The sequence below is a fragment of the Ambystoma mexicanum genome, chromosome 1q (genome assembly GCF_040938575.1).
Source record: "Ambystoma mexicanum isolate Mex_15411 chromosome 1q, UKY_AmexF1_1, whole genome shotgun sequence".
Classification (NCBI taxonomy): domain Eukaryota; kingdom Metazoa; phylum Chordata; class Amphibia; order Caudata; family Ambystomatidae; genus Ambystoma; species Ambystoma mexicanum.
In genome coordinates this window covers 1,332,129,123-1,332,151,034 of record NC_090922.1, presented here as the reverse complement: position 1 = coordinate 1,332,151,034, position 21,912 = coordinate 1,332,129,123, and the positions used below count along the sequence as shown (strand labels likewise).

General features: G+C 46.8%; 1 protein-coding gene across 4 annotated transcripts in view; it reads right to left on the bottom strand.

Annotated features, from left to right (window-relative positions):
- Positions 1 to 355: 355 nt before the first annotated feature.
- Positions 356 to 21,912, bottom strand: part of ORC1 (origin recognition complex subunit 1) — a 323,506-nt gene continuing 301,949 nt past the window's right edge. For 2 of the 4 annotated variants that reach the window (XM_069642194.1, XM_069642195.1), the window contains exon 18: positions 356 to 910. In XM_069642194.1, the coding sequence (XP_069498295.1) occupies positions 716 to 910 (195 nt within the window). In that variant the 3' untranslated portion in view covers positions 356 to 715. The remainder of the gene's footprint in view (positions 911 to 21,912) is intronic. The other 2 variants (XM_069642197.1, XM_069642196.1) reach the window with 1 other exon arrangement.

Here is a 21,912-nt window from a genome sequence, read left to right as displayed (position 1 = left end):
CTGGCAATTCTAGTGCACCTCGGGCCCATTCAACCTTATCACCTCCTCCCCCCTCGCAATCATGTATTCCCCCGGCCGCTCCCGCTTCTCTTACCCATCCTAGCTTCTGTGCAGGCTACTTATAACCCCTGGATGCATCCCTTTGTACAGCACTCCATAGCTGCCAAACTAGGTGTGCGCTTTCCATATCCCATACATATACAAAAGTTCCCAAAAAAAGGTATAAATCGCCAGCAGAAACTTCTTTCAGCAAGCTTGAATAGGCTTTTCAGGACTTCGTAAACCCCAAAAGGGAAAAGTCAATTTAAAAAATGAAATCACATTTTCAACCTTGATCAAATATACAACCACATACTTTCATATAGGTCAATCGAATTTACAGGCTTTATTTGTACTTTTATAGTAAACATTACACAGCATTAAAAATAAGATCATAATTTACAAAAAAGTTTAAAACAAATAATTATAAAGGTTGCAACAGCAATGCAATTTAGTTTGGATACGTTGGGGCTTGCTGGTGTTAAACTAGTTTAAATAAACATTATCATAATTTGACATTTAAAAACAATCTTAAAAGTGCATTTCAAAGGGGTTTATAAACTGTACAATATTTAAATTGGTTTCCTTTTATTTTACTAAAATGGAAAGTTAGATATAACAAGTGAAAATATGCTTAAGATCTAAAACAATCTTGCCTTTTCACTAGTTAACATCTTTATTCCACCTTCAAGGCATACATGACATCATCTTGGCTGACATTCAGCCGCACGCGTAGAAGCAGGTCGTTCCTACTGGGTTCCACTAGCAGTAGTCGGCAGGCTCCGAGCCTGAGGCACACTGCCATGGTTTCAGACATGGTAGGTGGCTGGAGACCCTCGAGTCTGCAGAGTGCAATCAGTTGATGGTAAACCTGAAAGTTGGAAAAGTTTTGGCATCAGACCAGGTTCACCGATATGCTGTTAATTGTCTAATTAAAATCATCTTAAACTTTATATAAAACTGCCCATATACCGTACCATATACCTTGATCAACTGCTAAAGGAATTCATTAATGGCCGACTTTTATTTGAAGGCAATGTTCAGAATATTTAGGTAGTCAACCCACTATCCACGGATTTCCCCTTTTCGTTTACATACATTTCATTGAATTAAAATCGATATGTAAACAAATGTAGCTTTTAATGAAAACAAGGAGACAGTAAAAAGCAAGGATAGCTCAGGGGCAACGTGCTCGCCTTGGAAGCAAGACAACATGGAGCACCACAGGTTCGATCCCCGGGTCCGTGCTTCTGAGTATTATGTGCGTTATACATAACCATCATATCATAATAGTGTTTACAAAGAATAATTAGTTCAACAAAGATGACCTTAAAATGAAAGGAACAAGTTGTGTATAGTCACATAAAAAAAGCATTAGTTAAACAATGGCAACTGGAGTATGCGTTTTTGAAAACAGAATGTGAATACCGTTACTGGACATCTCAGCAACTAAAAGACAGCAGAGGAAACAGCCGAAGGGGGACACGTCTTCACTAAGCAGCAGGACTTTAAGTGGGCAGGGGCGACTGAGCCAGGGTTCACATTACCCCAGTCAGCAACGACGATCATGTTTTTTTTTTTTTACTTTCCGTACGCGGATTCCGAACCACGCACTGCCGGGGACTAGCCAGTGTCACGTTGCACTGAGCTATTACTTAGGTGGTAGATTTTGTTTGTTTCATTCATAGACTACTTGGTACAAAGCCCATAATGGGCAACAAAAGAAATTGTGCAACTATGAAAAAGCACATTGCGCTGTAACACTGGTTTGTCAGCGCCAGGGCTCAGGTTGGAATCCCTAGGGGACAATAAAGCACATTGTCCAGTGCTGGTTTTTTAACCAAAGCCTCGCTGATGACAAGCCAATGTCATATTGCACTGTGCTATTTCGTAGGTGCTGGATTCCATTGGTTTCATTCAAAAGACTGCTTGTCACATTCTATTGAATTAAACTAAACGAATTGAGCATCAATGAAAACTGCACAGTGCATTACGACACTGGCTTAGGGCTAGGTGGAATCCCCAGTGCGAGACAAAAAAAAAAGAAAGTAACCCGACACATTCTTTTTTATTGTCCTGTGCTATTGACACTTCAGGCCACACTCATAATTTGGGCCAAAAACCCCTCTTCGCAGCCCTCCCACCTCGATTTCTCACCCACTAAAGAACTGCTAAGCAGCGAATGCGGCATGGTTATTTAATGCACCACAAATACAGAGCAGTAAAGAAGCACAACCAGGGGGCAAGAGGCTGCGCAGAGACAGGGTGGACACACGAGCACCAATGTAAGAAATCCAAAATGAGCGACGTGGCGGCGGAGATGGGTGACTGAAAGGGGGCGGGGGGCTTCCATATGACAGGGCGGAAGAGGGGCAAGAGTACGTTTTCCTTCCACAAAGTCTCAGAGCATGGAGGGGCCAACAGCAAGGCAAAGGGCAGCGCGCAAAATACCAGCGCTGTAAAATACTGCACTGGCGAGACATGCACCCACAACATAACATGTCCCCATATGTATAAAGGCGAAGAAAATTTGAAAAGGCTTTAGCCAGTGGTGGAAATGGAAAAAAAAAAGTTGGTGGGGATCCCTCAAGGGCCAGGGTGGGGTGGAATTTGGGGGGAGGAGGGCGGTGTCCAAGGAGGCGGGGTTTAGAGGTGGCGGAGCTGGCAGTTGACCTATCAAAGGAAATGCCCAAAATAATAGTTTAAAACAGCCATATCAAACATTCTGGCACAAAAGGAATGAATGGCCATGTGCAACTGTGGGCCACTTTTGCATTGGAGCCGAGACAATGGTATGCCCCAGTCCAACCCTGGCAGCCAGTATGCAGACAGCACCATTCACAAACCACAATTTTACTCCTGCACGAACCAAAACAAATTACACAGGGTTATTGGAGTCAGTACACATTAAAATCTGGCCTCTAAAAAATGCAGCACATCACATAATATATAACGTATTTGATGTGCTGCTTTTTATAGAGGTCAGATTTGAATGTGTGCTGGCTCCGTGCATCTCTGGTGTGTGTTCTTCCAACTAAGAATAAACACCAGAGAGACAAAGGAAACGGGTGCACAATGAATAATTAAAGCACCCGAGGGGAGAGTACAACATAACAAAACTGCTCTGTGCAGTGTGCACAGTCCGCTTGCACCGTAGGGCAGATTAGACTCCGAGCCCAAAGTGGCGGCTCAGGGATCTAATCTGCCCTGTGCGAGCAGAGCACAGTGCACAGAGTATAGGGCAGAGATTGCGTGCTCGGCAAGGAGCTGCTGCGCCCTCCGCCGTAGCGGACGCTTTATTTTTTAAGTAACCCAGCACAGAGCATGGGTTCGGGGGCTGACTCTGGTCAGATCCTGAGATTCGGCTACACATCTGGGTTTAGCGCATTCCTTCAATGAGAAGCCTTGGGGTTTCGGGAATTAATACTCCAGACGACCTTGCTAGATAAAAAGGGATAATATGGTATAACCAACAGATAATTGGATTATTGCTGAAACCGAGTGCTTTGCAAAGTGGCAGGCACTGGAAGATGCAGAATGTATAGGGTTTTATGTGGCACAAGTCACCCTGTGAAGGATCAGAGCTCTGCAACAAGGATCAAGAGCGGGTGAGGGGAAACTCTGAAATACGGTTAGTCTGTCTGCAGACCAGCTTTGTGGTCTCCGGGAGATGGTGCAAGGACATACTCGCCAATACATTCCTTGAAGAGCTGGGTTTCAGATCCTTCTTGAGATGCAGTAGCAACACTGCCTTCCCGATACCTGCTGGGTGTTCCGCAGTGTTGGTGCAGAGCAGGAAAGGGGAACTTTATTTACGATTCCTTTAGATCCCACTCACGCAATGTCAGAGCCTCAGTTGTCTTGCAATATAAGGCAGTAGCTACGTTGCCGTGGCCTTAAAAAGAGATGCAGGCCATTTTCAATATGATCCAGGCTGGGATATCAGTGAAGGTTCTGAGTGACAGGATATGCATTTCCTGAAACTTCCAGTAATACCGGGGGGATTCGTTATGGACAGCCTTGAGCTGCGCGAGGGTGGAGGTCGCATCCCCAAAGAGCATGTATTTGCAGTCTATACATGTGATGGAACCAAAGCCTAGACAGTGGTCCTTAAATTGGTGGTGAGTGAAAAGGCTTAATTTTTAGTAAAATACCACGTTGAAACCATTCTGGTGATAGGCTTTTAAGTGATGTGTGCTTTTGAAGCATATGCCAATGTCGATGAAACGCAGATTTTGCACCCTGGACCAATCGTGGTTTGAATACCTTTAAATTCGCTTTGGTTAAATCAGGTTTGGACCAGTAGCTGATTAAGAATTACAAACTTCGTTTTCATTTAATTAAGCTTGCAATAACTGCCAGTCAATATTGGCTGTGTGCGCAAGGCAGCATTTCAGTTGCCCAAGGAGAGGAAAGCCCCTAGAAGCTCCCTGTACAGCTTTAAAATAACCTGAGCCCCGTGGGTGTTGATGTAACTGGACAGCACAAGGACTGAAATGATCCCATTTGAAGTAGCTGGTGTCGATCAGACAGGTAGAAGGCAAGCACTGTCAGAGCGACAGAATGCCAATCATGCAACTAATTATGCAAGTAGAGTTGTGTGGTCTATGGTGTTGAAGGCAGTACAGATAGTGTAGGACAAGGAGACATGTGCCCACATTAAGGATTTCCCCTGCACCAATATTAAGATGTATTTTCGGAATCAAACCTGTGGTCAGATTCTGAAAGGCCACCATATTATGGTGAACAGGGAAATACACTAATGTCTACCCCAAACTAGGAAGGCAGTGCGACTCAGCAGTAAGGCTTAACGTAGGAGTGTGCGAGAGAGGTTCAGTTAAGCACTGTCAGAGCACTCTTAATAGCACAATTTAAATGTATAAAAGACATTTATTTAGCCCTTGGACAACAAGTTAAGTGAAGTATTGAATATCAAATACTATTATATACACATTCACTTTTGGGGTGCTCTGGCTGTAGAGCACCAACTCTTTACTTTTAAGCACAGTAAGATAAGCAATAGAATACTGTAGTGTAGCAAAGCAAGTGAAAAAAGTAATAAAACGATTTAAAAATGAATACGCACGAAGAAAGGAGTTCAAACCCAACACAACCTTATCATTAATATAAGGCTCCACACTTTAAAATTCCTTCCCCCTGCTAGAAGCAATAGCCTGAACAAGTGTTTGCAAAGTCAAAAGGTGCTGTAAGTCCTTTTAAGTGGAACAAATGAAAAGTAAATTTCTTAGGCGACCGTCTTCCAATCCAACAGTCTTAGGGGTGGATCCTGGACAAGAACTCCGCCTATCACGGTCAGGAAAGAGCGGTAGGGCATGGACTTTACGCCCATTAAACTCTATTGGGGATGGTGGGGGCAGAAACAGGTAGGTTAACTCAGCCTCTGTCCTCCGATTCTCCCAGGAAACACTCCAGAGGCTCCTCAAAACGCAGGGCCCCTCGCGTTTCATGTCTGGTCCATTGGAGAGGATCTAGGGGTCACAGGTGCAGCCTTCACTTCGCTGTTGGGATTTAGCTCCAGCTAATTGTCGGTTCCGCTTTCTGGCACGTCTGTTCTTGGCATTGGATGAAGAAAGAACCACCACATTGTTGGGAGATCTCAGGAAGACCCTCAGGGCAAGATGCAGGCAGAAATCAGTGATGGCCACGGCTACCCTTGTGGCGGAAACAAAAACTGGTCCCTCTTCATGCTTGAGACCTGCAACTGCAGGGGGGGAGGAGGATCTGCAGAGTCCCAATTCTGAACTCAGGGCGATGACCGATGCAGCGAGAGAGCCAACAAGAAACTTGATCAGTGTACAGGATGGTTCCAGGAGACTTCTAAGGGATGGATCTAGCATGGGTCAAGACTGGTTGCTCCAAGCGGTCATGGGGTCAAAGCCCTTATAAAGACCTTCTGGAGATGTGCAAAGGAGCAGGGCTTCGGCGGGACAGTTAAGATGATACTGGATGTCAAAGAAATGCACAGATCTTCAGCAGGATTCTTCTCTTCGAACGGGACTCCTTTTTATCCAGGATGAGCTGGACGTGCCCCTGAGCACGCCAATGATAAGGGATCTGCACCATTCAAACTAGAAGCAGCTGTCCAATCATGGACTGCTTCCAGCCATTAGATCTGCCCAGCAACAAACATTTTGGACAAGATGTGGACTGGGACAGGACCGTTCCAGCCCCTACATCCGGCCACAAACACATATGCGGAGGCTTTGCCTGGAAAAGGGCTTATATATGGCAAATCCAGGTTAGAAAGCGGCCAAGATACAAGATGGCTAAAGCAAAGATGAAAACTTGTGGCATGGCCATTTTAGAGTATATGGTACTGTAAAAGTAATTGTGGTAAAATGCTAAAATGCATGGAGAATATATAAAAGAAAATATCTGCTGCCACCAGCCAGTCCCGGACACATCATGCAAGTAACTATAAAGTTGCATGAATTTTAAAAATTTGTTGACCACGATTGTTAGGAACCAAAGTGATGAGGTAGGACGGAATGGAGACATGATCTGCCCAGTCCAAGGGGATACGAGGTGGCATTCTAAGAGTTGGGGAGAGGAGAAGATTAGAAAGTGTTATTTGAGGGTGTAATGTGATATTTTATATTTGACGAGTTAAAGAAATCCAGCATGGCTACATTGGAGCTTTTGCTGACTTTAGTCCCAGGAAGAGTGAAATTGGCAACAAAGAAGAATTTAATTCTCAGTAGTAACATTTAGGAAGGGCTGGTGGCAGGGGTTCAAGTGTCACCTAAAACAAAAAAAAAACAAAATCAGACTTGCATATGGATTCTTTTTTTAAAACCACATACCACCATTTTCAGTACCATATATTTAAAACCGATGTGCCATGAGGTTGTCACCCTTTCCATGAGCGATTGTATTTTTCCTTCGTCCTGCCTTCTTAGGTTGGGAACTGTCATAAGGCATTCGTTTTGGTGGAATCCAGCTTGTATTCCGTACAAAAGTGAGAGTATGTGTAACATGGCTCGATATGGGACTTTCTAAATGCACATTACATCCAGGGGAGGTCTGTTGCTTGGCGAATGTGAGGCCAGAGGTTACCCAGGATTGGAGAGCCATACCCAATTAAATGGTGAAGATCCTTGCCATTGGATTGGCTGTGGCAGCACTAGGCCCCAATATGGGATAAGAGATGGTCCTGCAGCCACTCATCAGATCATGGACTGGAATCAAGAGAATGATGATGCGGAAAACCCAGAAGACTACCGCAGGGGATGACTAATTGCTATAAGTCTCAGTGACGCCCTGACCCTTGTGCAATGATCCAAGACCCGTGTCGATGTGTCGAGCTTTGGGCAGTTGGGAACAACCGATGCGCACCCTTGTGCGAGAAGCCCGGCATCAGAAGCATCCTGGGACCATCCAGTGGGCTGCTCAGCTTTGCAAAAGGCCTATCCAGTACATCGATTGCTGTGCTGAGTTGCAGCTCTAGTTTCTGCAGTTTATCGCCATATGTCCCTACTGCTGCTACTGCTTTCCTGCAAGAAGGGCCCCTCTGTGAGCGGATTTGTGCTGTCTGCCACAAATCTTGCCTGTCACTCCCTTTCTGGGGTGACTACTGCTGCCATGCCTCAGATGTGCCCTGGATGTCTCCTCTCTGACAAATCGAGGTATTCATCCACTTTCCCCAAGGAGGGAGAGCCTTGCTGTGAGGATAGGGAGGTGAGCCCACTACACAACATTCTCCCAAGTGGTGGCTGTAAGTGGGACCTCATAGGGAGAGGCTCCCCTCTCGGGGATAAAGGCTCCCTTTTCCATAAGGAACTACCTTCTTATTCCCCAAACCCCAGTACACCTTCATTAGCTGACTGACAGACTAAACTCCTCTTACATGTATTATTGTAATATAATACCAGAAGAATAATATCTGCTTGATACTGTTAAGAGTAATGCAAAGTGCTTGTCTTTCAAGTACTGACACGAAGAAGCCAACAGGAGGCATAGTGAATATGAACCGAACGCAAAAAAAGGCCTTTCCTTGGAAGCTGGAGAAGTCCCAGTAGTGAGTCAACAAAAAAAAAGGAATTGCAAGAGAACAAGGAAGTGAGACTGAGGAGTTTCAAACCGGCTGGATCGAGGAGGATGGGAAACAAGGGATATGCTGCCCTGCCTGTCCAACAATAACTAGGCAGAAGAAAGGAGAGCAGAAGACTGTCCGACCAGCAGAGCAGAAGAAATCCAAAATAGCCCCTGGTGGAATGCTCGAGAAGGGCCAGTGAAGAGCCCCATGTCGAGTAGGCAATAACAGAGCTGAGGTGGTCTGTTCATGGGCGGAGAACCATACCAATAGACCAAAAGAAGGTGGTGATGGCGTGGAACGGAACTGAAGGGAAAACCCTTTCATCGACAGAACCGAAGAGTGACATGGGAGGAACCAGAGAACAATCCTGACCAACCAGGGAGAGGGGGGAGAATGCAAACCTGGTGATGCATAGCCTCTTCAATACAGGTACAGGGGAGATTTGGGGAGCAAGGCATAAAGAATGAAGATCATTCACAGACCCTGCATCCTCATCCTAGTGATTGACAACAGTATATAAAGAATGAAGAACAAAACGGAGGGATTGGGGGGTTGGGATGACCTACTCGTCCCAGTGATTGATAAAAGCATAGAAATACTCAGGAGTACATGATGCATGCTCCTGTGAGTGACAGAGGCATAAGAGCAAGACAGAGACTTTGCCGACACATCGAGAAGAAGCAAAGGGTTAGGAGAAACAGGGGGAACAAATTCATAATGGATTGGGAAGACCCATTGAAAGAACTGAAGGAGCTAAGCTATTTTTTTTTTTTTTTTAAACGTATTTTATTGCCATTTGTATTGGATGCCTACAAATACAAGAAAATGAACTAAAACAAACAACAGTCTTCATGTGAAACAGTTCCTCTTACATAGGTGGGCATGGCTGCAAATAGGGGTTCCGATATCACGGGAAGTGGGAGGGATCTCGGTCAAGAAGATCACCATATCCAGGCGAGTGCGAGGGATCAGTTATGGCAAAGTGGTGGGGTTTATCAGGGGGGTTTATGGTCTGCACTGAAGTGTATCTCCCTCAGGAGGGCCTTCCAAGAGTCTAGAGTGCCACTCGCAATGTCTCTGCTAGAGATGATTCCATCTTGCCAGGCTCTGGTTTCGGCTGCAGTCCACCTCTCTAGTTCTTTCATCCAGCGTTCTGGTGTCTTCCATGCCATGGCTATAGTTCTCTTTGCAAGGATACATGCAATGTCCATCAATTTAACAACATGCTTGTATTTGCTTGGTCTGGGGTAGACCCCTAATAAGCATTCCACGGGTGTCCATTCATATCTGCTTATCCCGGCATCTGTGCAGGCCTGTTTAACTTTGGACCACAGCGCCATTGTCCTGGTGCAAGTCCAGAACATGTGGATCAGATCAGCTTTGTCGTTCCCACACCATGGGCAAGTCGGGGAGGCTTGTTTGTTGAAGGAGGCCACCCTGTGTGGGGTCATATACGTCCGATATAGGACGTTTAGTTGTATGTGACCGAATCTGGAGTTTCTTGACACCTTCATGGGGTATAGTAACGTTCTTTCCCATTCCTTGTCTGTGCATAGTTTCGAGGTCCGTTTCCCATTTCGCCTTCAGTGTCGCACTTTTGGGGTTGGGTTTGTCGATGAGCCACTTAGAGTCGAGAGACCGGTTTCCAGACATCCGTGAGGTCGTGCATCTCCTGTAACAGTAGGTCTGGGGTGGGTTCCTCCGGCCAGCTGCACCAGATCGTCTTGGCGGTTTGTTTGAGCCGGTGATACCAGAGAAACTGCCGCTTGATAGCCCTTCATTAGCCTGCAGTGACTCAAAATCCCTGAATTCGCCCCCCTCCTCAAACATATCCCCCATGTGTAAATTCCAGAGCCCTCCCCACCTCCTAGCTGTGGAGAGATCCGATTCGGTTCTGCACACGTCAACCGGAATGGGGTTGTCTGTAGAGTAAGGGTGTTTCACCTGCCTGATGTAGCAGGTTCTGGTCCAAATCTGCCTACCAAGTTCGACGACCAGGGGGGCATCTGGGGATTGTCGTAGAGGGTTCCAAAGAGTTTCCTTGGGGAATATTCTGGAGGGAGATTGTCGCAATAGTCCCAGCTCGGCTGATGGATCGTCTGAGAGCCACTTCGTCACATGGCTAAGCTGTGCCGCAAGATAATACAACTGGAGGTCTGGGAGTTGTATTCCCCTTCCTTGTGTGGGAGGGATAGGGTAGCCAAAGTCAATTTATGCCTGGTAGGTCCCCATAGGAAGTCCTTGATAAGTGCCTCCAGTTTCTTAAAGAAGGGCGGTCTGACGTAGTGGCATATGTTGACGAAGAAATACAGAAATCGAGGGAGGATTATCACCTTAACGATTGCTGCTCTGCCTACCATTGCAAGTGGGAGTCTAGACCAAAATTTCATGGATCTGCGAAGGCTGTTTATTGCTACTTCCGTGTTGTGCTCGTGTGTGAGCCTCGGGGTGTGGCTCACATTAATTCCTAGGTACCGAAACGTGTCAAGTTGCCACTTTATCCCAATGTCCGGGAGATCAGTTTCTTCTAGGCCTCTCAGGCTAGCCAAGGGAAAGGCAGAGGATTTCAGTCTACTGAATTTGATCCCAGAGTATTTCGCAAAGTTGTCTAGTACATCCAATGTGATTGGTGCGTTGACCTGGGGATCTTTCAAGTATAAAAGGACATATGTTCGTTGCCCACTTTGATGCCAGCGTCAAAGAACTGTTTCCTAAAATATATGGCAATCGGCTCCAGGCCCAATATGTATAGCATGGGCGACAGTGGTCACCCTTGTCTGGTGCCCCTTTGTATTTTCCAGGATTCAGACACTGTTCTGTGCTGTGCTCCATCTGACAAAGCCCTCGCCAAACCCGAACCCTCTCAGCACCTCAACGAGCCACTCCCAGAAGATAGAATCAAAGGCCTTGATGGCATCGAGTGATAGTACTGCTAGGTCTTCTTCATTCTCATAGGTTTCGGCCATAATGTGTTGAAGCCTTCTCAGGTTGGCTGTGGTATTACGTCCTGGAACAAAACCATTCTAGTCTTTGTGGATTAGGGACCCTACCACCCTAGCGAGTCTGCTGGCCAGTATAGTGGTGAGAATCTTGCTGTCATAATTTAACATGGCGAGAGGGCGATAATAGTCACAGTCAGTGGGTGGTTTGTTTGGTTCGAGCATAGGAATAATTGTCTCTTTCATAGTGTTAGGTAAGACCCTGTTTTCGTAGGCCTCTAGGTAGACCTCGTGGAGGATTGGGGTGAGGGTGGATTTGTATGTTTTGTAAAATTCAGGCGGGAGGCCGTCACTTCCGGGAGACTTACAGGTGGCCAGCGATCTGATTGCTCCTGCCATGTCTTCTGCTGTTATTTCCATCTCCAGTGCCTCTCTGTTCGCTGGATATTTTGGGGAGGCCTCTCTCATCCAGTGTTTCTCTAATTTCATGTCTATTTGTGTGTCATGGGAGTACAATCTGGAGTAGAATTTGGCAAACGCTTCATTAATTTCTAGTTGTGTCTTGTGACTTATCCCGGTTTCGTCCAGTATCTCAGTTGGGAGGTGCCTGGTGCGTTCACGCTTACACAGCCAGGCCAGCAGTCTGCCGGGTTTGTCGGACTCCTTGTGAGCCCTGGTAGTGTATGTTGCGAAGTCAAACTTCTCTAATCTGTCCCAGGAAGATTGGCATTTCTCGCGGGCTTCCTTCAACTTCATTTCGACCTCTGGAGTAATGGCTGAGGTGGATTCTAGACGGGAGATCTCTTCCTCTTGTGCTTCGAGTTCAGTCCTCAATTGCCTGCGAGTGCCTCCAGCTTTTGATATTATTTCTCCTCTAGCCACCACCTTCATGGCTTCCCACAATGTGCTCCAGGTAGATACTGAGCCTTTATTAATGTCAATGTATTCTTCTAGTTTTTCAGCGAGGTCCTCTCTGAACTCCGGGTCGGCGAGGGCCGCAGTAGGCATCCTCCACATGGGGATTGGTGGTCTTTGCTCCGTTAATTGCCATTGCATGATCAGTGGGGATTGGTCTGAGAATGATCTTCCTAAATATGTAAATATGCCGTGGTTTCTGCCAATGGTATTTGTTCTCGGTCGATGAACAGATAATCGATTCTCGTGTGGATCTTGTGCGGGGCTCAATAGTAAGAATAGATAGCAGGATGCGGTTCCCTCCAAATATCCACCAAGTCGAGTTGTTGCAGCGTTTCTATCAGAGCGCATGTTGCGGGGTTACTTGGATGGGGGTGGTGGTGCTGACCTGTCCATAGAGCCATCAATGACACAGTTGAAGTCCCCCCCCCCCATATAAAGGTCCTATTTCGGTGGTGTGCCATCCGTGAGCATATTGCTCTAAGGTTTGATGGTATTCCATGTTGCGGGAAGTACGAATTGACTAAGCATATTGGAGTCTGCTCGATAGTGCCCCCACATCATTACATACCTTCCTTCTTTATCGGACTCGAATCCTTGCAATCGGAAGGGCACATTCGGGTTCACCCATGTGAACACCCCCTTGAGTATTTAGAGTAGGGGGATCCTCTCTCGGTCCCAGCCCATCGATCTGTTAATTTGGACATGGTGTCTTCCGTAAGATGCGTCTCTTGCAACATCGCAATCGAAACCTTTTTCCTGTGGAGATAGGACTGTATTCGGTTTCATCTCAGGTATGAGCTCATCCCTCTCACGTTCCACGTCATCACTTTGAGTTGTGACGCCATCGTTTCAATATTTCGAGCCCGGCTGGCAGCCCCTCCTCTGGAGCCTGTAGTAATGCCAATCCGAGGTTATGAGACTGCTGACGTGAGTAATCGGGTTCTTCGCCCCCCCCGACCTGTAGCATGCACCCATCTTGTGCTTCTTCAGCGGTAGTGGTATGAAGACTGTATAACTAACAAAACTGTTAACAAAACTCGAACTGGTGCGCCCAGAGACATCTTCGTTGGGTGCTCGGGCGCTCTCGAGCCGTCTAGACCCATCCGGGTATCGGGCGCGAGCTGGGTCGGGCAGGTGGCTGACCCGACCCGGATTGTCTGCGGGGGATAGGGCTGGTGTCTGGCGTAGAGGCCGAACGAGGGCCGTTTCTATGTAGCGGTTAGTTGGATTACCTTCGGAGGTCCGGTTGCTTGTGCTTGCTGTGGCCATTTATGGCAGCGTGTGTCATATGCCGACGGTCTGAGAGCCTCAATCTTCCATCTGGGGAGCATCTTTACCATCTGCAGGGTTATCTTCCAGCCACATGTTGGCGGCCGTTGTGTTTTCTAGGAATATGGCATGTTCGTTGAAGATGACTTTCAAGCGCGATGGGTAGAGCAGCCTGTATTTCAGGTTTAGTTGTCGTAGTCTTGCTTTTACTGGGACGAAAGAGTTCCTCTCCCTCTGCACTTTGAGTGTAATCAGGGTAAATGGTTATTTTAGAGTCGCCACGTTCGATGGGGCTTTCTTCCCTGGAGTGTCGTAAGATAATTTCCCTATCCTGAAAGTTTAGAATTTGAGCAATTATTGGTCGTGGAAATGAGCCAGGTGGGGGCTGCTTCTGGAGGGACCTGGGGGCTCTTTCGACCGCGAAACCCTGCGACAGTTTCCCGGCCCCAATCTCCTGTTGTAGCAAGAATTCTACATAGGCTGTAGTGTTTGGGCCTTCGTTTCCTTCCGGTACTCCTAGGATCCTAATGTTGCCCCGTCTAGCCCAACCTTCGGCCTCCTTGGACCTCGCTTCCAGGATAGCCACTTTCTTCTCTAGGTCTGCAACCTTGGACTTCAAGGCTGCTGTGGCCCCAGCCGTTTCTTCTATTGAAGTCTCGGTGTTTGTCACCCTCTGTTAATTTGCGGGCATCCTGACGCATGAGTTGAATGTCCGTTTTAAATTTGTCGATTTTAAGAGTCTATGTGTGTCCTCAATGAAGCAATAGCCTAGAGTATTTGGGAGTGGTTATCTGTGGTTTCCCCCTCTTTCGTTTGGGTAATCTCTGGGGTACAAGAGCGAGCCTGTGTAGGGGTTTTTGACTTGGCGGATACAAATGAGTCCATGGTGGCTGCTTTCGCTTTGTTCCTGGCGGCCTTCTTGGGGTCTGGGACACTTTAGATGAGTTACCGATGGGGGTATCAGCCGTCTCCCCGTGTGTAGAGTAATGAGTGATGCCCCCAAGGTGTCAAAAGTCAATGAATCCGAATCTGCAGGGGGGTAGAGGTGCCGCCGCTATATCTGTGAGGTCGCCGTCGCTGCCCTTACCTCTGAGCGTCCGACTCGCCGGGGCAGGAAGATCTGGGGCTGCCGTAGTCGCGCTCTTGCTGCTGGTTCTAGCTGACCTGCGCCCCGGGGGGACGCTGGGGAGGAACCTCCGGTGGTCATGTGCGCCCTCAGCGGGCAGTCCTCAGCGACGGCTGAGCCCGCGTAGTGTACCACGGGAGCGGTGTCTACGTGCCGCTGCGGCGGGCCTCGCCCAGCGGTGAGAAGCAGGGTGAGGGCTCTCCTTTCCGATGTCCTGCATGCGATCCTGCTCCGTCGTGTTGTCTCTGCTCGATCTGGCAACCTTAATCCCCGGATGCCGTTTGATGGCGGCTTCCTTCTCAGAGTTTCCTCTAAGTGGCGCGGGGTGCCATCTTGGATGCGTATGGAAGCAGGGGAGGGAGTATGATTCGAGGACAATTTCGCCGGCCATGAGGGTCCGATTTCCGGGGTGGTCAAGCAGATTGTGTCAGGGTCAGCTTCTCCCACCTCTGCATCAGCTTTTCGTGGTCGTAGGCACTTCTTATGCCGGCAAAAAGGATCGAGAAATGGCGTCTCAGGCTGAGCTCGGCTATTCAGCCTCTGTACGCCATCGGCTCCAGGAGCTAAGCTATTACAAGGAATAGCCAGTGACTATTTGAAGATATCATATTGAAGAGATGTGCTGAGAAGCATCCCCCAGGAGAAGGGAGTCACTCACCTGGTTTTTTGTTATGTATTAATAGTGATAGGGTCAGCTTGGGCTAGTTTTGACGGAGGACGGACTATTAAGTTTGGACTTCACATCTATGGTATAGTTTTGTTAGGCAGGGCATCCCACAGACTAGCTTTAGTGAGGCATTCGTTTTATTATTTAAATAAAAGCAAGTTGAACATGACATCTTATAGTCCGTCTCCTGCTATGACCTACCACATATAGTCATGGGACATCTGGTGGTTGTCTGTGGTGCCTGGTCCTTCCTGCTCTAAGCCTGATGCAACCATCCTACCACAGCAAGAAACCCATGGGTTGTCCATACCAATCCCAGCACCCACTTCAGCCACTGGACCAATGGAGGATGTAAGAGCTCCAGCTATTCAGAATACCCTAGGGGTGGTCACTCTGAATTGTAGAAAAGGGTGCAAGTGTACTAACCTGCTTTACCCCCCGCCTTGGAGCCTATACAATCCCTATGGCAAAGTCCACTTCCTTGTCTGACTGTGACCTGTGGAGTTCCGGCCAGGATCATCCCAATGTTAACTCCTAGTGTGGTGGAATTTGGCAAGTACACCAAGAACAAAAAGAGTTTTATTTTCAACTGTGTCCAATCTGTTGGCTTTGCCAGGGCTAGTTCTAATGAGACTTATGACTTCTTTCTCCGTGGTTAGGTACTTACCTGTGACATTGACCGTTAGGGAGAATTCTCTCTTTAGGCTGAATTTCCAAACCTAGTGAGTCCCCCAGCAGCTTTGCTGGATTTCTAGAGTTTATTTTTTTCTCCTGCCAAGTGAGACTTTTTCTCCCACTCTTGGACATGATTTATGATGTTCCTTTGACTGCTTGTGTTTTATGGGCTATAGAGTCCTTTACCCCCATAGAGCCTCATGTGTTTTTACTATGTGTGTTACACACCACCCTCTGTGCAGTAACAGGGGTGTCATAGTGACACCCCACCATAGACTCCATACCCTGGGACTGACTACTGTCTCCCAGGGCATGTAAAGTCACCATTGGCTTTACTAGTCCCACATTATTAACAGAAACCAGTACAAACCATCATATTATGGACGTACTGGCTGGGGCAATTCGATTGCCCCGGGGTCTGTTAGTCGAGGGGGCACATCTCCATCCCCCATGATCGAGTTTTGACTGGTGGCAGTGGATACTACTTTTTATATTCGACCGCAAATATATCCCTATGGGATTTTCCCATTGTTCGAGGCGACCAACTTTAATTATTTAATTCTCATAGCCTCGAACATACCGCCGGTTTATTTATTTAATATTAATTCACCGGTTGGTATTTTTTGCCAGAACTCTATTCTAAAATGGCTTTTGTGTTCTCTTCTGTGACTCCAACCCAAGTCGAGCCCTTTGTTCCACTTTTTGGCGGGCTTCTCCACAGAAGCCTCCAAAAGTGGTGCCACTCTGTCTGGGTACCACAGGGGGTGTGGGAGGGGGTTTAGGCACCCTGGACTGAGTTACCTTGGTAACTCAAGTCGCACTCTTGTGCGATTGGCCCAAGTGGTGAGCTGGCCGGCTCACCACTTAGCATGTTTGATTGACAGCTAGGCTGAGTGAATGGGGGTATGCTGCATAAAAGCAGGGCTTTGGGGACTGGAACTTCAGAAGTCACCACAGGACCTGAGAATCCGACGAGGGAGAAGCTGAGCCGACCTACCACGACGACACCACCGGTGGAGCCCTGCAGAACAGACTCACCACTTCCCGACAGAGAAGATCTCCCAGCTGGAGAGGCTTCTTCCCCTGACTGGTGGGCACAACCAGTTTACCTTTCTTTCTTCGCACCCCAGCCGGTTTGTGGTCGAACTGCCCGTGCCAAGCACCCCGGCGGCCGGATAGCCACTCACCACTGAACCGCGAATCAACGGACCACTCCTTATACCTGGGAAACTCTGCGGCTGGTTTCTTCCCCGACAGTGCAACGGACTCCTGTCTTCCTCCCGGATGAGATCCTCTCTTCCCCCGGACGAAGCACCGACTTGCATCCGCTGCCAGGAACAACTACCGCCGCTGGAGTATTCTCACCACTTTAAGGTACCTTGTCCGCCAGGCCTCCCTTTCTAAAGATTGCTACAAGGTAATAATAATCCCTTAACCTTCTGGACTGGGCTGGCCGCCTTGAACATGTAACTGGTGCCTTTCTTTGGTCCAACTCTTTCTGAACCTTTTCCAAGACTTTTTTGCACTTCAACCGTGTGACCTTGGACACATTTCGTTCTGATCCTCTTAAAGTGGATCCAGCCTTCTGAACTCCAACTTCACGGTTTTACTTTGCCTTCCTCTCTTGTTGTGTTCTTGTGAAAGTGTTGGGATCTGTTTCAAATTATACTCTGCTTTTCTCTCCCTTTTAAAAATGAATTATTAGAGTGCCATATGCGTTAAGCGCTCACCGCTGTCTGAAAATAAGTGGGGCTTTACTTAAGAATTGTTGGGAGTGTATATCTTTTTAGTGACAGTGTTTTTGAACTGCTTAACATTAGTGCCCGTGTGTTTTACTAGATGTGGTTTTAAATAAGTAATTATATCTCTTTTACACCAAGCTCTGGTCAGTGTTTACTTGTTCTACTATGTTCTTTTGACCTATGGTGAATACTCTGTATACTGCCTAACTCTTCTTGAGGAAAGTCTGACTGCTCAGCCACAGCTACCAAGTGAATCTGTGTGGTACAGACTGCTACCAATTGGGTTTACTGCCAAACACCTGTAGTCTTAAATCTTTTGCAGTGGTCCCAGAGGGAACTGCACAGGTTTCTGCCTAACATTGACTGACGCACAAGGCCTACTTGCCTGGTAGGGAAGGACTCCATAAGCTACTGAGGGTTTACAATTATATAGCAAGGTATATGGGGATTTTGATAATGGATTGACTTACTTTATCTGCTTAGAGTGAAGGCCTAATGAATCATTATATTTTTTTTCTCCTGTGTTCATGGTCAAATTCTATGTTGAGTTCTTGAAAAAAATAGGAGTAGCAGGATTCAAATACTATATGTGTGCAACCATATACAGATTTGTGTATTTATTGAAAATGCTGCATATGATCCACTAGAAATCTCTGCTATGATTTCTGTTAAACAATTGAAATTAATTTTGATGTGTGGTCAGTTGTGCGCATGCATTTGGTTAAGATTTAATTTATTCAATTGTGTTTGATCAAAATTTATAGACGTGTTTGTGAGAAAGAATAAAAGTAAGTTCTTGAATCAATTTATTCTGAAGCCTGAAGGTCATGTACCAATAAGTTGATTGTATATAAAAGGATAGCTGGCGAACTTAATGATTTTGACTGGACTTCAGAGTATCAGAAGATTTTACTGAATTTCAGAATAAAATTGATTGGATAGCTTACTTTTTTCTCACAAATACGCATATGAATTTTGATCAAACACAATTGGATACATTTAATCTTAAACCAAATGCGCACAAGTGTCCATACACCAAAATAATGTCTATGTTGGGTTCACTGTACTACTACACTACCCCCATAGCCCTCGAGGCCTTCCCTAGTGCTCATACAGTTACTCCGGTCATCTACTAAAAGGTGGCCTCTCAAAACCCTCCCACAGTGCTGGTTCTGAAAATCCATATAAGCAATGGCCACAACAGGTACAAACAGGTGTGACCCCTGTCATAGTGCCCAGGTAAGGATAAATGATAAAATGAGAGACACAAAACTGACATTCTTCCCATTTTCCTGCTTGTTGCAACAAAGTGTAATGGACATGTAATGATATTTCCACCAGTCCTTTGGCCATCGTGTAGTCTGACATTCCTGCCCGGAGTATTTGTCCATATATGGCTAGATCTTTCCCAGGGAAGCATCTTCTTCCTTGTGCAACGTGGCGGTCTGTGTGTGTGGCCGGATGTGGGGGCTTGGTCTCTCTGGACCCAGTACATATTCGTGCCTGCGTCCATCTCTTGCTGGGCAGATGTAGTGGCTAGATGCTGTCCAGGAAAGGACAGCCCACCGCCAAGGTTGAATGGTGCAGATCCTTGGCATTGGTGGACTGGGGGCAACTCCAGCTCAGATTCATGCAGTCATTCTTCAAATCAATGTTGAAGTCACGACCCCTGCGAAGGAGAGCAGCATGCTGAAGACCAAGGCATAGTCTTTGGAAGCTTGCCAGCAGCACTTTCTTTACTTGCCTGGCAAATCCCAATCTCTGCATATCTCCTGAAGAACTTAGTCGGTACTTCAAACAGTGGAAACAACCAGTACCAACCTCTGCTTGAATCCAGCCCATTGGAAGCGCTCGGAGAGTCCTGTAATCATCATGTGGGCTAACCAGATGTCCCCTTGGGCTACTTCACTGCACTGGTCGCCTTTTCAAGTTAAGCCTTTTGACTGTCTAGATCCCCAGCTTATGAAACAAGAAGCATTTCCCTGAAGTTGTAGCTCTCCACCACAAACAGAGCCGTTTCAGGACCAGTTTCTTTGCTTACACCACACGGGTCTGTCATTTTCTTCAAGTGGCCATCACTGTTCACCGCCTGTATCCTGTCTTGGGAATCCTCAGAGGTCGTCAATAGAGTCGTGGTCCAGGAGTCAGGGTGCAGTGAGGACCCGGTTCAGGACACTGGACAATCAGAGCCTGGCACCCTGGTCTAGCCAGAGCCAATAACCTGATGCCTGAAGTAACCGCGCCAACCAAGGCACAACTCCAAAAGGACAATTGATTTCAGGAACTCCTACAGCCGTCCATGAGTGAATCGTAGTAGAGGGGGTGAATAAACATACCTGTTTAAACCCCCGCCCACTCACTCACCTCCCCTGCTCCCCCACCAGTCTCCATAGGATTCTAAGGGTGCAAAGTCCTAGCACTATCTCTCTTGCTTCGCCTTGAACAAAGGTGTTCTGGTCAGGTATCCTCCTGTGTCTCCCCTAAGGTGGATGGATTGGAAGAGGGTCTGTTAAAGACTTTTCTCTTGTTTTAAAACTTTAAGGGCACTAGACCCCTGCTTTTGTAGCTATGGATTGACTTTTTAAGGTTAGTACCTTATTTAGAAGGTTTTGTGTGGTTATTACAATCTCCTTTGAGCCTGGACGATAGCTCAGGGGCTCTGCGTTTGTCTTGCAAGGACGACAATGCAGAAAGTCACAGGTTCGAATCCCAATTCCGCATTTGTAGGCTGGACTCCAGCATGAAAAATAAAATATTAAATTGAGCTTTTATTTCTAAACATATTGGTTTTAAAAGTGTTGATCACTTACCTAGTTCTACTTCTTTATTGACTCATTTTACTACACATTCAGTATTTTCAAATCTATTCCGAACTGTGTTTGAAAGGCTAGTTTTCATACTCTTAGCGCACACCAAGGTCAATACATATAGTAGTGATAGTAGTGAATGTTTTAGTGTGTTACTTAACTGTTTTTCTATTGATAAGAGTATGTAAGGCCTAACACACACACACACACACACACACACTTTAGCTCTTAAGATGCCTCTGGGCTTTGTACACTATACAAATGCCTAAATAAATGAATAAATAAAACTCCAACACAGAATAGTGGGAAGGACGGTGCAATGGTGACGAAGCTGGTCTTAAAGCGATAATGGGGATCTCGGGCCAAAGGAAGTTTGGGGGTGGTATACGGGATCCCCCAGACCCCACCCAGTCTCCAATCTATGCACCTGTAGCAAGTCCCAACCTACCCAGTGCTCCATTGGCCATGGACATAAAATGTGAATGTTCACAATATTACCTTCCTGAAATGAAAGTTTTGTTGAATGACAAAACTGCACAAATGTGCAGCTGCATATGAAGGAGGCGTGGGGTACCATGTTGGGCTTGGCTGAACGAAACGGGGGCAGGTGGCCATGTGTGACACGGGTTAGATTGGGACTCCCCTCACCTCACCCCACTTCCAGTCCCGAACACTGCAGTGAGGAAATGTCACAGCTAAGGTGTAATACGATTGGGAAAACCTGGCAGGAGCAAAGAGAACGGTGTGGCCAATGAAGGACAAAGCAACACATCAATGCGAAGAGGGTAATGCTGGAGAGGGAGGAGGGCCCATCGAAGGCTAGCCAATACCCTGAACCCAAGTTAAGGATGAAAGTGCCCAGCCAATCATTTAAATTTTTGTGAAGCTTGAATCCTGTACCAGAGTCATAAAAAGGTGGCAGTACTGCGTGTCTTAGGAGCACATTCCAATGAGTTGGTGTTTTGGCAGAGAGGCCAAACAGGATGCTGCCAAGACAATTTGTCCAGACCCTGAGATAACGTAGAGTAAGGGTACTGAAACATCCTCCATATGCTTGGACCTAAAACTCCCATAAGCCCTCCTGACAGACTATGTTGGCTCGGACTGATGGAGTAGAGAAAGCCGCAGGAGCCTGCCCTGGGTTATAGCCCAGGAAGTGAAAGGAACAAGATCCTCACAGATGTCCGCTTGATTAGCCCGCTGGAGACTATAGCTGAGTTCCTGGGGGGAGTGTGCAAGCCCTACAAAGTTGGGGAGAGTAAAACACTACCTTGATGAGGCCACAGCATGGCAGGTCCTACAGGGTATACAGGCTTCATAACGAAAATGATATGCAGACATACACATAACAAAACTTTTATTACGAAAAAACATATCGAAAATGTTTGTGGGAGTGGGTAGGTAAAGGGTTAAATCTAGTGGGGAAACTGTTGCGGTGGGTCTTTAGGGATGGGAAACGGGGGTTTGGAGGAACCCCCCTCCCAAAAAAGGTGTTTTTTCGTTGTAATATATTCGGTATATGTGCATTCTACATAAAATGTGGCGTTATAAAGACATGTGACCATCCTACAGATCTTAAGAGACTAGATAGTGGTCTCAAGGCATGGTACGGAAACCCCTGGTGGGGAAAACTATGCTTGTAGCCTGAAAAATACCCAGGTGGGAGATGGAGGA